The sequence below is a fragment of the Ranitomeya imitator genome, chromosome 2 (assembly GCF_032444005.1).
Source record: "Ranitomeya imitator isolate aRanImi1 chromosome 2, aRanImi1.pri, whole genome shotgun sequence".
Classification (NCBI taxonomy): Eukaryota; Metazoa; Chordata; class Amphibia; order Anura; family Dendrobatidae; genus Ranitomeya; species Ranitomeya imitator.
In genome coordinates, this window is record NC_091283.1 from 147196304 (window position 1) to 147211253 (window position 14950).

Below are 14950 nucleotides of genomic sequence, written 5' to 3' on the forward strand. Positions count from 1 at the left end.
GAAAAATGTGGAAAAGTTCATGGAGTATGAAGACTTTTTTTAAGGCACTGTATATACAGTGACTATAACCCGCCAGTCTCCTGTATACCTACCGCTCCATTCTCAGTGTATCACCGCTCTGCCCCTCACCGACCCCAGTACAGACCTGTATTAGTCACACCTCTAGAGCGCAGCACACAGCTAAGGGAATGACGCAATTCAGAAGGCTGTGTCCAGATTATAGTTAATTGGCTAAGGTGAACTACAACTACCAGAATGCCTTTTGAAGCGGGTCATCTGCTCCTGATGTGTTTAACGTGGAATACAGGAATAAATGTGTGGATTTTCTGCGCTGCTGGTGAATGGCAATAAATTCCAGGACACACAGACTGTATGCGGTAGTGAATGCGGTTTTAATTGACGCGTTTCCTCAGGATATACCCACATGCAGATCTACTAACGCCTTCAAATTGTTGTGTATGCACAACCCTATCAGGTTTGCACAATTTTAAAAAAATTAAGTATTTAAATCGGGTAAGACCATATTGTGCTTTTTGCTCTGCAGCTCCGGGATCACACGCGCTTAACAGCAGCCATTCAACTGCCCCTACTATTGTGCAATACCCTAAATAAAGATAGTTCAGGACTGGCTGCATGAGATCACGCACTGGCAGAGAGTGAAGTGGTAGGCTGTACTGCCAGACAGGAAAAACGGGAGTGCAAGGGACTGAGGAGAAACAGTCAGAGACATGCGGGGTCTGACGATAAACAGTAAGAAATGTGCAGGGTCTGAGGGGAGAAACAATCACAGACATGTGGGGTCAGAGTCTGAGGAGAAAAAGTCAGACGTCTGAGGAGTAAGGCTGGAGTCACAATAGACCGTAATACGGACGAGTGCTATGCGATAAAAAAATCGAATAGCATTCGGACCAATGTTAATCTATGGGGCAGCTCCCATCATCCGTTGTTTTCTCGGCCATATTCTACGTGCGAGAGAAAATCACAGCATGCTGCGATTTCCACCGTACCAAAAAACGCCAATGAAAGTCTATGGGTGCGAGAAAAACTCGCACACCACACGGACCATCAGTGTGACTTGCGAGAAATATGCACCGGTGTCCTTTAGAAAAGCTGGCATTTCAGTGCGGTGTACCGTAAAATCACACAATCACACTGACAGGTTAGAATAGGATAGATAAAATAAATGTCTACACACAGTATAGGTGTATGTCTAATATATAAAGCTGAATGTGTGTGTGTGTGTGTGTGTGTATGTATGTGTGTGTGTGTGTGTGTGTCCGGGATTGGCGTGTGTGTGTGTGTGTGTGTGTGTGTGTGTGTGTGTGTGTGTGTGTGTGTGTGTGTGTGTGTGTGTGTGTGTGTGTGAATTTTTCACAGTCACACGTCTGGACCCCGAGAGCGTCATAGGCTATGTTGTGAGGCAAAATTTTAACCCCGCGCGTTCCAATTCACCAAACAATTTTGCCCCTATCTACATAATGGGGAAAAAGTGAAAGGAAAAGTGTTGGAGGCAAATTGACAGCCAGGAGGAGATGGCATATAGGTATCTATAATATAACGCTGGGAGCGTCACTCTGTCCGAAGCCTTTATAGACTGCACAAGCGCAAGCGCCGGCGCAGTCTGGGCCTCAGAGTGACGCTCCCAGGAGATCGCGGTATGCGTAAACACTGAACGCACACCGCGATCTCCACCGGAGAGTCAGGGACCGCCAGGAGGGTAAGTATATTCACCTGTCCCCCGTTCCAGCGCTGTGTGCGGCTCCGTCTCCCGGGTCCTCTGCTGTGGCGTTCACAGTTCAGAGGGCGCGATGACGTGCTTAATGCGCGGAAGATGGCGGCGCGCAGCGCTGGAACGGGACAGACAGGTCAGTATAGCAAGTGCTGGGGGCCTGAGCTAGCGGTGACTCCGGCACCTGACCCCCACAGCGCGCCGGTGTCCCCGCCTGCTCAGGCCCCCAGCGACGATAGGTGAGTATGGTAATTTTTTTTTTTATATATGGCAGCAGCAAGCGGGGCATATATAATGGAGCATCTTATGGGGGGCATATAATACAATGGTGGCGCAGGACGGGAGCAGCACATGACAGAACGGGGGCGCAAGATGGCAGCAGCACATGACAGAACGGGGGCGCAGGATGGCAGCAGCACATGACAGAACGGGCGCAGGATGGGAGCAGCACATGACAGAACGGGGGCGCAGGATGGGAGCAGCACATGACAGAACGGGCGCAGGATGGGAGCAGCACATGACAGAACGGGGGCGCAGGATGGCAGCAGCACATGACAGAACGGGCGCAGGATGGTAGCAGCACATGACAGAACGGGGGCGCAGGATGGGAGCAGCACATGACAGAACGGGCGCAGGATGGCAGCAGCACATGACAGAACGGGCGCAGGATGGTAGCAGCACATGACAGAACGGGGGCGCAGGATGGCAGCAGCACATGACAGAATGGGGGCGCAAGATGGGAGCAGCACATGACAGAACAGGGGCGCAGGATGGGAGCAGCACATGACAGAATGGGGGCGCAAGATGGGAGCAGCACATGTCAGAACGGGGGGCACAGGATGGCAGCAGCACATGACAGAACGGGTGCAGGATGGGAGCAGCACATGACAGAACAGGGGCGCAGGATGGGAGCAGCACATGACAGAATGGGGGCGCAGGATGGCAGCAGCACATGACAGAACGGGCGCACGATGGCAGCAGCACATGACAAAACAGGCACAGGATGGGAGCAGCACATGACAGAACAGGGACGCAGGATGGGAGCAGCACATGACAGAACAGGGGCGCAGGATGGGAGCAGCACATGACAGAATGGGGGCGCAAGATGGGAACATCACATGACAGAACGGGGGCACAGGATGGCAGCAGCACATGACAGAACGGGCGCAGGATGGGAGCAGCACATGACAGAACAGGGGCGCAGGATGGGAGCAGCGCATGAAAGAACGGGGGCACAGGATGGGAGCAGCACATGACAGAACGGGGGCGCAGGATGGGAACAGCACATGACAGAACGGGCGCACGATGGCAGCAGCACATGACAAAACGGGCACAGGATGGGAGCAGCACATGACAGAACGGGGGCGCAGGATGGCAGCAGCACATGACAGAACGGGCGCAGGATGGGAGCAGCACATGACAGAACAGGGGCGCAGGATGGGAGCAGCACATGAAAGAACGGGGGCACAGGATGGGAGCAGCACATGACAGAACGGGGGCACAGGATGGGAGCAGCACATGACAGGATGGGAGCAGCAAATGACAGAATGGAGGCGCAGGATGGGTGCAGAACATGTCAGAATGGAGGCGCAGGATGGGTGCAGCACATGTCACAATGGGGGTGCAGGATGGGAGCAGCACATGACAGAATGGAGGCGCAGGATGGGTGCAACACATGACAGAATGGGGGCACAAGATGGGTGCAGAACATGTCAGAATGGAGGCGCAGGATAGGAGCAGCACATGACAGGATGGGGACGCAGGATGGGTGCAACACATGACAGAATGGGGGCGCAAGATGGGTGGAACACATGGCAGGATGGGGGCGCAGGATGGGTGCAGCACATGACAGGATGGGGACGCAGGATGGAGCAGCACATGTCAGAATGGGGGTGCAGGATGGGAGCAGCACATGTCAGAATGGGGGTGCAGGATGGGTGCAGCACATGTCAGGATGGGGACGCAGGATAGAGAAGCTCATGACAGGATGGGGACGCAGGATGGAGCAGCACAAAATTTTTCACAGTCACACGTCTGGACCCTGAGAGCGTCATAGGCTATGTTGTGAGGCAAAATTTTAACCCCGCGCGTTCCAATTCACCAAACAATTTTGCCCCTATCTACATAATGGGGAAAAAGTGAAAGGAAAAGTGTTGGAGGCAAATTGACAGCCAGGAGGAGATGGCATATAGGTATCAATAATATAACGCTGGGAGCGTCACTCTGTCCGAAGCCTTTATAGACTGCGCAAGCGCAAGCGCCAGCGCAGTCTGGGCCTCACAGAGTGACGCTCCCAGGAGATCGCGGTATGCGTAAACACTGAACGCACACCGCGATCTCCACCGGAGAGTCAGGGACCGCCAGGAGGGTAAGTATATTCACCTGTCCCCCGTTCCAGCGCTGCGTGCGGCTCCGTCTCCCGGGTCCTCTGCTGTGACGTTCACAGTTCAGAGGGCGCGATGACGCGCGATGACGCGCATAATGCGCGCCGGCGCCGCCCTCTGACTGAACAGTCACAACCAGAGGAGCCGGAAGATGGCGGCGCGCAGCGCTGGAACGGGACAGACAGGTCAGTATATCAAGTGCTGGGGGCCTGAGCTAGCGGTGACTCCGGCACCTGACCCCCACAGCGCACCGGTGTCCCCGCCTGCTCAGGCCCCCAGCGACGATAGGTGAGTATGGTATTTTTTTTTTTTATATATGGCAGCAGCATACGGGGCATATATAATGGAGGATCTTATGGGGGGCATATAATACAATGGTGGCGCAGGACGGGAGCAGCACATGACAGAACGGGGGCGCAGGATGGCAGCAGCACATGACAGAACGGGGGCGCAGGATGGCAGCAGCACATGACAGAACGGGCGCAGGATGGTAGCAGCACATGACAGAACGGGGGCGCAGGATGGGAGCAGCACATGACAGAACGGGCGCAGGATGGCAGCAGCACATGACAGAACGTGCGCAGGATGGTAGCAGCACATGACAGAACGGGGGCGCAGGATGGCAGCAGCACATGACAGAATGGGGGCGCAAGATGGGAGCAGCACATGACAGAACAGGGGCGCAGGATGGGAGCAGCACATGACAGAATGGGGGCGCAAGATGGGAGCAGCACATGACAGAACGGGGGCACAGGATGGCAGCAGCACATGACAGAACGGGTGCAGGATGGGAGCAGCACATGACAGAACAGGGGCGCAGGATGGGAGCAGCACATGACAGAATGGGGGCACAGGATGGCAGCAGCACATGACAGAACGGGCGCAGGATGGGAGCAGCATATGACAGAACAGGGGCGCAGGATGGGAGCAGCACATGACAGAACAGGGGCGCAGGATGGGAGCAGCACATGACAGAACAGGGGCGCAGGATGGGAGCAGCACATGACAGAATGGGGGCGCAAGATGGGAGCATCACATGACAGAACGGGGGCACAGGATGGCAGCAGCACATGACAGAACGGGGCGCAGGATGGGAGCAGCACATGACGGAACGGGCGCAGGATGGGAGCAGCACATGACAGAACAGGGGCGCAGGATGGGAGCAGCACATGACAGAACGGGGGCGCAGGATGGCAGCAGCACATGACAGAACGGGCGCAGGATGGGAGCAGCACATGACAGAACAGGGGCGCAGGATGGGAGCAGCACATGAAAGAACGGGGGCACAGGATGGGAGCAGCACATGACAGAACGGGGGCGCAGGATGGGAACAGCACATGACAGAACGGGCGCACGAGGGCAGCAGCACATGACAAAACGGGCACAGGATGGGAGCAGCACATGACAGAACGGGGGCGCAGGATGGCAGCAGCACATGACAGAACGGGCGCAGGATGGGAGCAGCACATGACAGAACAGGGGAGCAGGATGGGAGCAGCACATGAAAGAACGGGGGCACAGGATGGGAGCAGCACATGACAGAACGGGGGCACAGGATGGGAGCAGCACATGACAGGATGGGAGCAGCAAATGACAGAATCGAGGCGCAGGATGGGTGCAGAACATGTCAGAATGGAGGCGCAGGATGGGTGCAGCACATGTCACAATGGGGGTGCAGGATGGGAGCAGCACATGACAGAATGGAGGCGCAGGATGGGTGCAACACATGACAGAATGGGGGCACAAGATGGGTGCAGAACATGTCAGAATGGAGGCGCAGGATGAGTGCAGAACATGTCAGAATGGGAGCGCAGGATGGGAGCAGCACATGTCACAATGGGGGCGCAGGATGGGAGCAGCACATGTCACAATGGGGGCGCAGGATGGGAGCAGGACATGACAGGATGGGGACGCAGGATGGGTGCAACACATGACAGAATGGGGGCGCAAGATGGGTGCAACACATGGCAGGATGGGGGCGCAGGATGGGTGCAGCACATGACAGGATGGGGACGCAGGATGGAGCAGCACATGTCAGAATGGGGGTGCAGGATGGGAGCAGCACATGTCAGAATGGGGGTGCAGGATGGGTGCAGCACATGTCAGGATGGGGACGCAGGATGGAGAAGCTCATGACAGGATGGGGACGCAGGATGGAGCAGCACATACCAGGATGGAGACCATATACCAATATAGATGCTAGCCACCCGGGCGTAGAACGGGTTCAATAGCTAGTATACTATATACAGGGGAGATGATATACAGCTATATATTATATACAGGTATATACTATATACAGGGGAGATGACATACAGGTATATACTATATACAGGGGAGATGACTTACAGGTATATCTAATATATAAAGCTGAATGTGTGTGTGTATGTCCGGGATTGGCATCTGCACCGTCGCAGCTACAGTCACAAAATTTTGCACAGTCACACGTCTGGACCCCAAGAGCGTCATAGGCTATGATGTGAGGCGAAATTTTAACCCCGCGCGTTCCAATTCACCAAACAATTTTGCCCCTATCTACATAATGGGGAAAAAGTGAAGCGAAGTGCATCCTCTGAGAGGAAACAGTCAGAGAAGTGAAGTGCATCGTCTGAGAGAAACAGTCAGAGAATGGAAGTGCATCGTCTGAGGAGAAACAGTCAAAGAATGGAAGTGCATCTTCTGAGGAGAAACAGTCAGAAAAGTGAAGTGCATCGTCTGAGGAGAAACAGTTAGAGAAGTTAAGTGCATCCTCTGAGAAGAAACAGTCAGAGAAGTGAAGTGCATCGTCTGGGAGAAACAGTCAGAAGGGAAGTGCATCGTTTGAGAAGAAACAGTCAGAGAAGTGAAGTGCATCCTCTGAGAAGAAACAGTCAGAGAAGTGAAGGCATCGTCTGAGAGAAATAGTCAGAGAATAAAAGTGCATCATCTGAGGAGAAAGTCAGAAAAGGGAAGTGCATCATCTGAGGAGAAACAGTCAGAGAAGTGAAGTGCATCCTGTGAGGAGAAACAGTCAGAGAAGTGAAGTGCATATTCTGAGGAGAAACAGAGAAGTGAAGTTCATCGTCTGAGGGGAAACAGTCAGAGAAGGGAAGTACATCGTCTGAGGAGAAACAGTCAGAGAAGCGAAGTGCATCGTCTGAGGAGAAACAGTCAGAGAAGTGAAGGGCATCGTCTTTGGAGAAACAGTCAGAAGTGAAGTGCATCGTGTGAGGAGAAACAGTCAGAGAAGGGAAGTACATCGTCTGAGGAGAAACAGTCAGAAAAGGGAAGTACATCGTCTGAGAAGAAACAGTCAGAGAAGTGAAGTGCAGTGTGAGGAGAAACAGTCAGAGAAGGGAAGTACATCGTCTGAGGAGAAACAGTCAGAGAAGTGAAGGCATAGTCTGAGGGGAAACAGTCAGAGAAGGGAAGTGCATATTCTGAGGAGAAACAGAGAAGTGAAGTGCATCATGTGAGGAGAAACAGTCAGAGAAGGGAAGTGCATCATCTGAGGAGTCGTCTGAGGAGAAACAGTCAAAAAAGGGAAGTACATCGTCTGAGAAGAAACAGTCACAGAAGTGAAGAGCAGTGTGAGGAGAAACAGTCAGAGAAGGGAAGTACATCGTCTGAGGAGTCGTCTGAGGAGAAACAGTCAGAAAAGGGAAGTACATTGTCTGAGAAGAAAGTCAGAGAAGTGAAGTGCAGTGTGAGGGGAAACAGTCAGAGAAGGGAAGTGCATATTCTGAGGAGAAACAGAGAAGTGAAGTGCATCCTGTGAGGAGAAACAGTCAGAGAAGTGAAGTGCATCATCTGAGGAGAAACAGAGAAGTGAAGTTCATCGTCTGAGGGGAAACAGTCAGAGAAGTGAAGTGCATCGTCTGAGGAGAAACAGTCAGAGTAGTGAAGTGCATCGTCTTTGGAGAAACAGTCAGAGAAGTGAAGTGCATCGTGTGAGGAGAAACAGTCAGAGAACGGAAGTACATCGTCTGAGGAGAAACAGTCAGAAAAGGGAAGTACATCGTCTGAGGAGAAACAGACAGAGAAGGGAAGTACATCGTCTGAGGAGAAACAGTCAGAGAAGCGAAGTGCATCGTCTTTGGAGAAACAGTCAGAAGTGAAGTGCATTGTGTGAGGAGAAACAGTCAGAGAAGGGAAGTACATCCTCTGAGGAGAAACAGTCAGAGAAGTGCAGTGTGAGGAGAAAGAGTCAGAGAAGGGAAGTACATCGTCTGAGGAGAAACAGTCAGAGAAGTGCAGTGTGAGGAGAAAGAGTCAGAGAAGGGAAGTACATCGTCTGAGGAGAAACAGACAGAGAAGGGAAGTACATCGTCTGAGGAGAAACAGACAGAGAAGGGAAGTACATCGTCTGAGGAGAAACAGTCAGAGAAGGGAAGTACATCGTCTGAGGAGAAACAGACAGAGAAGGGAAGTACATCGTCTGAGGAGAAACAGACAGAGAAGGGAAGTACATCGTCTGAGGAGAAACAGTCAGAGAAGCGAAGTGCATCGTCTTTGGAGAAACAGTCAGAAGTGAAGTGCATTGTGTGAGGAGAAACAGTCAGAGAAGGGCAGTGTGAGGAGAAACAGTCAGAGAAGGGAAGTACATCTTCTGAGGAGAAACAGACAGAGAAGGGAAGTACATCGTCTGAGGAGAAACAGACAGAGAAGGGAAGTACATCGTCTGAGGAGAAACAGTCAGAGAAGCGAAGTGCATCGTCTTTGGAGAAACAGTCAGAAGTGAAGTGCATTGTGTGAGGAGAAACAGTCAGAGAAGGGAAGTACATCCTCTGAGGAGAAACAGTCAGAGAAGTGCAGTGTGAGGAGAAAGAGTCAGAGAAGGGAAGTACATCGTCTGAGGAGAAACAGTCAGAGAAGTGAAGTGCATCGTGTGAGGAGATACAAGCGAAATGTAGGTTCTGAGAAGAATAGTCAGAGACGTGCTGGGTCTGAGGCAAAACAGAGACCAGCGATGTGTGGGGTTTGAGGAGAAGAATAATTCACACAGACCTGAAGGGTCTAAAGGAAGATATAGTCAGAGATATGCGGGGTCAAAGTGGAACCAATCACAGTTGTGCAGGATCTGAGGAGAAACAGTCAAAAAAGTTAAGTGCATTGTCTAAAGAGAAACAGGAGACACTGAGACGTTCTGAAAAGAAGAATAGTCAGAGATGTGTGAGGTCTGAAGAGAAACAACTGTAGGGTCTGTGGAGAATCAGAGACTTGCGGGGACTGAGGAAAGAAAGTGTCTGATGGGGGGGGTATAAATTGAAACAGAGAGAGTCATGCAGTGTTTGAAGGGAGTAAAAAAAGACGTGCGGGGTCTACGGAGAAACAGACGTGTGGGATCAGACGTGCGGGGTCTGAGGAGAAATAGTCACAGACGTGCGGGGTCTGAGGAGAAATAGTCACAGACGTGCGGGGTCTGAGGAGAAATAGTCACAGCAGGGTCTGAGGGGAGAAACAGATGTGCAGGGTTTAACGAGAAACAGAGAAATGCAGGGTCTGAGGAGAGGAATAGCCAAATATGTGCGGGGTCCTAAGGGAAACAGAGACCTGCATGATATGTGGGGAGAAACAGTCAGAGACCCGCTGTGTCTACGAGTAAACAGTCAGACCGTAGATGTCCGGGGCATGAGGGGAAACAGAGACGTGCGGGGACTTTGCTTTGGTTACTGGGATCTGGTGGTCTTTACAGGCTGCAGAGCCCCCACAGATGGCGCTAGACTGTATGTCGGGGTCTCTGCACTTACTGGCAGCGGACAGTCAGTGCAGGGTCCTGTGATGGGGTGCCTGGAATTGGCAGGACTCAGGACTGGTTCTTCTTCCCCGCCCCCCCATACAGGTATACACTGCCCACTGCCTCCGGACAATGGACTACTACTCTCATCAGGTAGTCCTGCACAAGTGCCCGCAGCAGCTGAGTATGCTGCCCGTCGCCGGTTGACACTGCCTGCACCATTCGCGCTCACCTCTGAATCTCGAAACTGCAGCCCTTCCTCAGCAGAGCGGCTCTCTTCCTCATGATGGACGACCTGTCCTTCCCTGTGTAGGGACCCAGCTGGCAGTCCATGGTCCCTGTGTGAGGACAGCAGTGCCAGCAGGAGCAGCCTCAGATCCGGCTCCTGAACAGAGCACACTGCACCGGCTGCAGAAGGAGGAGGATCAGCCACAACCGTGCTCCTCTCCTCCCACCACTCACTGCACCGGCCGAGCTCTGCTGCATCTCTGATGGCTCACAACTTCTCACAGAGGAGGCAGAGAAGTGTGCATAGTACTGTATATCCATCTATAGTGTGTGTATATAGTATATCCATCTATAGTGTGTGTATATAGTATATCCATCTATAGTGTGTGTGTATATAGTATATCCATCCATCTATAGTGTGTGTATATAGTATATCCATCTATAGTGTGTGTGTATATAGTATATCCATCTATAGTGTGTGTGTATAGTATATCCATCTATAGTGTGTGTGTATAGTATATCCATCTATAGTGTGTGTATATAGTATATCCATCTATAGTGTGTGTGTATAGTATATCCATCTATAGTGTGTGTGTATAGTATATCCATCTATAGTGTGTGTGTATATAGTATATCCATCTATAGTGTGTGTGTGTGTATAGTATATCCATCTATAGTGTGTGTATAGTATATCCATCTATAGTGTGTGTGTGTATAGTATATCCATCTATAGTGTGAGTGTGTGTAGTATATCCATCTATAGTGTGTGTGTGTATAGTATATCCATCTATAGTGTGAGTGTGTGTAGTATATCCATCTATAGTGTGTGTGTATAGTATATCCATATATAGTGTGTGTGTATAGTATATCCATCTATAGTGTGTGTGTATATAGTATATCCATCTATAGTGTGTGTGTATAGTATATCCATCTATAGTGTGTGTGTGTATAGTATATCCATCTATAGTGTGTGTGTGTGTATAGTATATCCATCTATAGTGTGTGTATAGTATATCCATCTATAGTGTGTGTGTGTATAGTATATCCATCTATAGTGTGTGTAGTATATCCATCTATAGTGTGTGTGTGTATAGTATATCCATCTATAGTGTGAGTGTGTGTAGTATATCCATATATAGTGTGTGTGTATAGTATATCCATCTATAGTGTGTGTGTATATAGTATATCCATCTATAGTGTGTGTGTGTATAGTATATCCATCTATAGTGTGTGTGTATAGTATATCCATCTATAGTGTGTGTGTATAGTATATCCATCTATAGTGTGTGTGTGTGTGTATAGTATATCCATCTATAGTGTGTGTGTGTGTATAGTATATCCATCTATAGTGTGTGTATAGTATATCCATCTATAGTGTGTGTGTATAGTATATCCATCTATAGTGTGTGTGTGTATAGTATATCCATCTATAGTGTGTGTGTATATAGTATATCCATCTATAGTGTGTGTGTATATAGTATATCCATCTATAGTGTGTGTGTATATAGTATATCCATCTATAGTGTGTGTGTATATAGTATATCCATCTATATTGTGTGTGTGTGTATAGTATATCCATCTATAGTGTGTGTGTGTGTATAGTATATCCATCTATACTGTGTGTGTATAGTATATCCATCTATAGTGTGAGTGTGTGTAGTATATCCATCTATAGTGTGTGTGTATATAGTATATCCATCTATAGTGTGTGTGTATATAGTATATCCATCTATAGTGTGTGTGTATAGTATATCCATCTATAGTGTGTGTGTATAGTATATCCATCTATACTGTGTGTGTATAGTATATCCATCTATAGTGTGTGTGTATATAGTATATCCATCTATAGTGTGTGTGTGTGTATAGTATACCCATCTATAGTGTGTGTGTATATAGTATATCCATCTATAGTGTGTGTGTATATAGTATATCCATCTATAGTGTGTGTGTGTGTGTATAGTATATCCATCTATAGTGTGTGTGTGTGTATAGTATATCCATCTATACTGTGTGTGTATAGTATATCCATCTATAGTGTGTGTGTATAGTATATCCATCTATAGTGTGTGTATATAGTATACACACACACACTATAGATGGATATACTATATACACACACTATAGATGGATATACTATACACACACACTATAGATGGATATACTATACACACACACTATAGATGCCCCTCAGTCTCTGTATTGGGGTCGTCACGGTGGCTAGACCCGGTCCGTGACCCTGCTAAGGGGCGCCCAATGAAAGGTGATGGTGTGATGCGTGGTGCGAGGCGCGATGAATAACGAGGACACAGGGTTGCGGTCTCTTTACCTCTTTACTGAAGGCTTTGGGATCCGCAATCCAGAGCACTGCTAACAGGGCTGGCTGAGACCGGCCAGTCCGAAGGCACATCCAGAGTTTCCTTTGCAGGTGGGAATCAGTGCTTACCCACTTGCGCCTGTGTGTTGTAGTCCTTCCCTGCTAAGCACCACGGGATAGTCCTCACAACTGTTGTGTCTGTTCGTTGTTCTTTCTCTCTCTCTTCGTCCCCCAGGTGATATGGTTAGGACGCACCCGTATGACGGGTAGGCCTGGAGTTATTCTGGGACCCTAGAGACGCCCCTCTCCCACAATTGCCTCCTTTGTCTGCTTAGGTGATTTAGGTGAGTCAGCCAACCTATAATTAACTGTCCTGCCGTGTTAAAGTAATGCGTAAAGTCTCTTACTTTCTCGGTGCTCCGGCCACCGCTATGCGCCTCAGAAGGATGCTGCCACGGTCTCAGGGGCACGACTCCTTCTGGCTCTATCTCCTTCACACTGTGATCCCGCTTCTCACTTCTCCACAATCAACTTTGCTTCGTGTCCTTTCTTAGAATACCGCCGCAAGTAGTGCAGGCGCGGCTCCGTAACGATCTGTTCTCTTTCTAGACTGCTGTCAGGATCCCACCCCTGACAGGTGCTCTCCCGAACTCTCCCAGGCTCTTTCTGTCTAACTTCCTGTCCAACCCCCAGTTTTACCAGAGTGTGAGGAGTGGCCTACTAGATAGAACCACTCCCCCTGGTGGTCGGAGTGTGAAGTGTCATGTGTGTTTGTGATACCTGGTCAGTAAAATTCCTTCAGTGCCATCAGACTTACGATCACTTCCCTTAGCGGCAGAGTGTCATACTGCAAGGACCAGATCTCTGGGGCACTGCACTCCCCCCCGGTTAAATCCAGTACTCCTGGACTGGGAAGAAGAAGAACAACAATACATGTTAACATAAAACATATAACATTTGTGAAATATTATGAACAAATAAACATAACAGTACTTCCGTTTATGGGAGGTGAAGACGCTTGAACGTTGCAAAAGTTTGGTCACACACAGTTCATGACTCTCAGTTCAGTTGGGTGCCACTTTAAAGCAGCAGGGACCCCGGGTAAACAAAGGGGCCCCTGTGAAGTTTTTGGAGCAATTCACTGCCCATTACTCCGTTGTACATTTTTAAACTTGTAACAAAGATATTTACACAAACAATAGCACTTATCATTAGTATCTCCAAGCTTTGTAGTGAAGGGGAGTCTGATTCTGGGTGCTACGTGTGGACCTCCGCAGTGCAGGGGCTGTTATGGGCCTAACAGGGCCTGCTAAGTTTGCTATCGCTGGTGTAGTGCTCTGTCTTCTAGCTACACTTCTAGTGAATCTGGGCAGTACTGGCACGTTGGAATTCTCAAAACCGCTACTACTACCGATGGGCAAGGCAGATTCACCACTAGCGGAGGGAAGACTTGCCGGTCCAGCCGTTGGCATGGCATCTTCTGGTGAGGTCTGCTGTGATGGCGGATCTGGATGACCTGGCTCCACATCTAGTTCTGGCGGGGTCAGTTGGCGAAACGTCAGGACAGGTACCACGATGGCCTGATTTATTTGCGTCCAAGACTGGGGAAAGTCACCAAGAACAGTGTGTATCATCTTTTCTCCTTCCGCGGCCGGAGTCGTCCCAGGGTCGGCTTCCCCATCTCTCAGTTTATCAGGGCATATCTTAAGGTGGTCCCTGGATATTGCCGTTGAGGTTTCCCCTCCTTCTTTGCTGATGAGACAGACCTTTGTATTGTCGAAATCAGATGGCAGAATGGTATATGGTTCCGCTTCCCATTGGTCATCCAGCTTGTGTAGCCTCCTCTTCCGTTTGAGTACTTGCTCTCCAGGGGACAAGGGAGCCGCAGGGGCATGCTGGTTGTCCCTTTCTTGTTTCTGTCTGGCTTGGGCAAGGCTTCTTTCCACACATTCCTGTACTTTGCGGTACTTTTGCTGCCTCTTCGTATCCCAATCCACATCGGGCGATATATCTTCGGGGGTCAGGACCCCCATGTCCAGGTCCACAGGTAACTTACTAAACCTCCCTCGCATCAGGTATGCTGGGGTGCAATTGGTGGAATTCAATGGGATGTGGTTGTACATATCCACCAGGTCTGGCAACTTTGTGGGCCACAAGTTCCGTTCCTCCACAGGTAAGGTCTTCAGTAAGTCGATCACTACCTGGTTCATCTTCTCACATATCCCGTTGGTTTGTGGATGGTACGGCGTGGTTCTCATCTTCTTAAACCCGTACAGATCGCAGAACTCCTGGAACACCTCCGCCTCAAATGCTGGCCCCTGATCGGTTAGTACCTTCTCCGTGTACCCATGGGGTCTACAGAAGTACTGCTGGAAGGTTTTGGCAGCTGTCCTAGCTGTTAGATCCTTGACCGGCACGACTACTAGGAATCTGGAGTAGTGGTCCACGATGGTGAGAGCGTAGGTATAGCCTGACCGGCTGGGCGTTAACTTCACGTGGTCTAACGCAACCAACTCGAGCGGTCGTTTGGTGACGATGGGTTGCAAGGGCGCCCGTTGGCTGTCACGATCCTTCCTGCGTAG

The 14950-nt window shown here is 50.0% G+C and overlaps 1 protein-coding gene across 2 annotated transcripts in view; it reads right to left on the reverse strand.

The window, feature by feature from the left end:
• Nucleotides 1–10336, reverse strand: part of GARNL3 (GTPase activating Rap/RanGAP domain like 3) — a 184062-nt gene extending 173726 nt beyond the window's left edge. Inside the window, exon 1 of one of the 2 annotated variants that reach the window (XM_069747371.1) lies at nt 10059–10336. In XM_069747371.1, coding sequence (XP_069603472.1) covers nt 10059–10159 — 101 coding nt within the window. In that variant the 5' untranslated portion in view covers nt 10160–10336. The remainder of the gene's footprint in view (nt 1–10058) is intronic. The other variant, XM_069747373.1, reaches the window with a different exon arrangement.
• Between the last annotated feature and the right edge of the window lie 4614 nt (nt 10337–14950).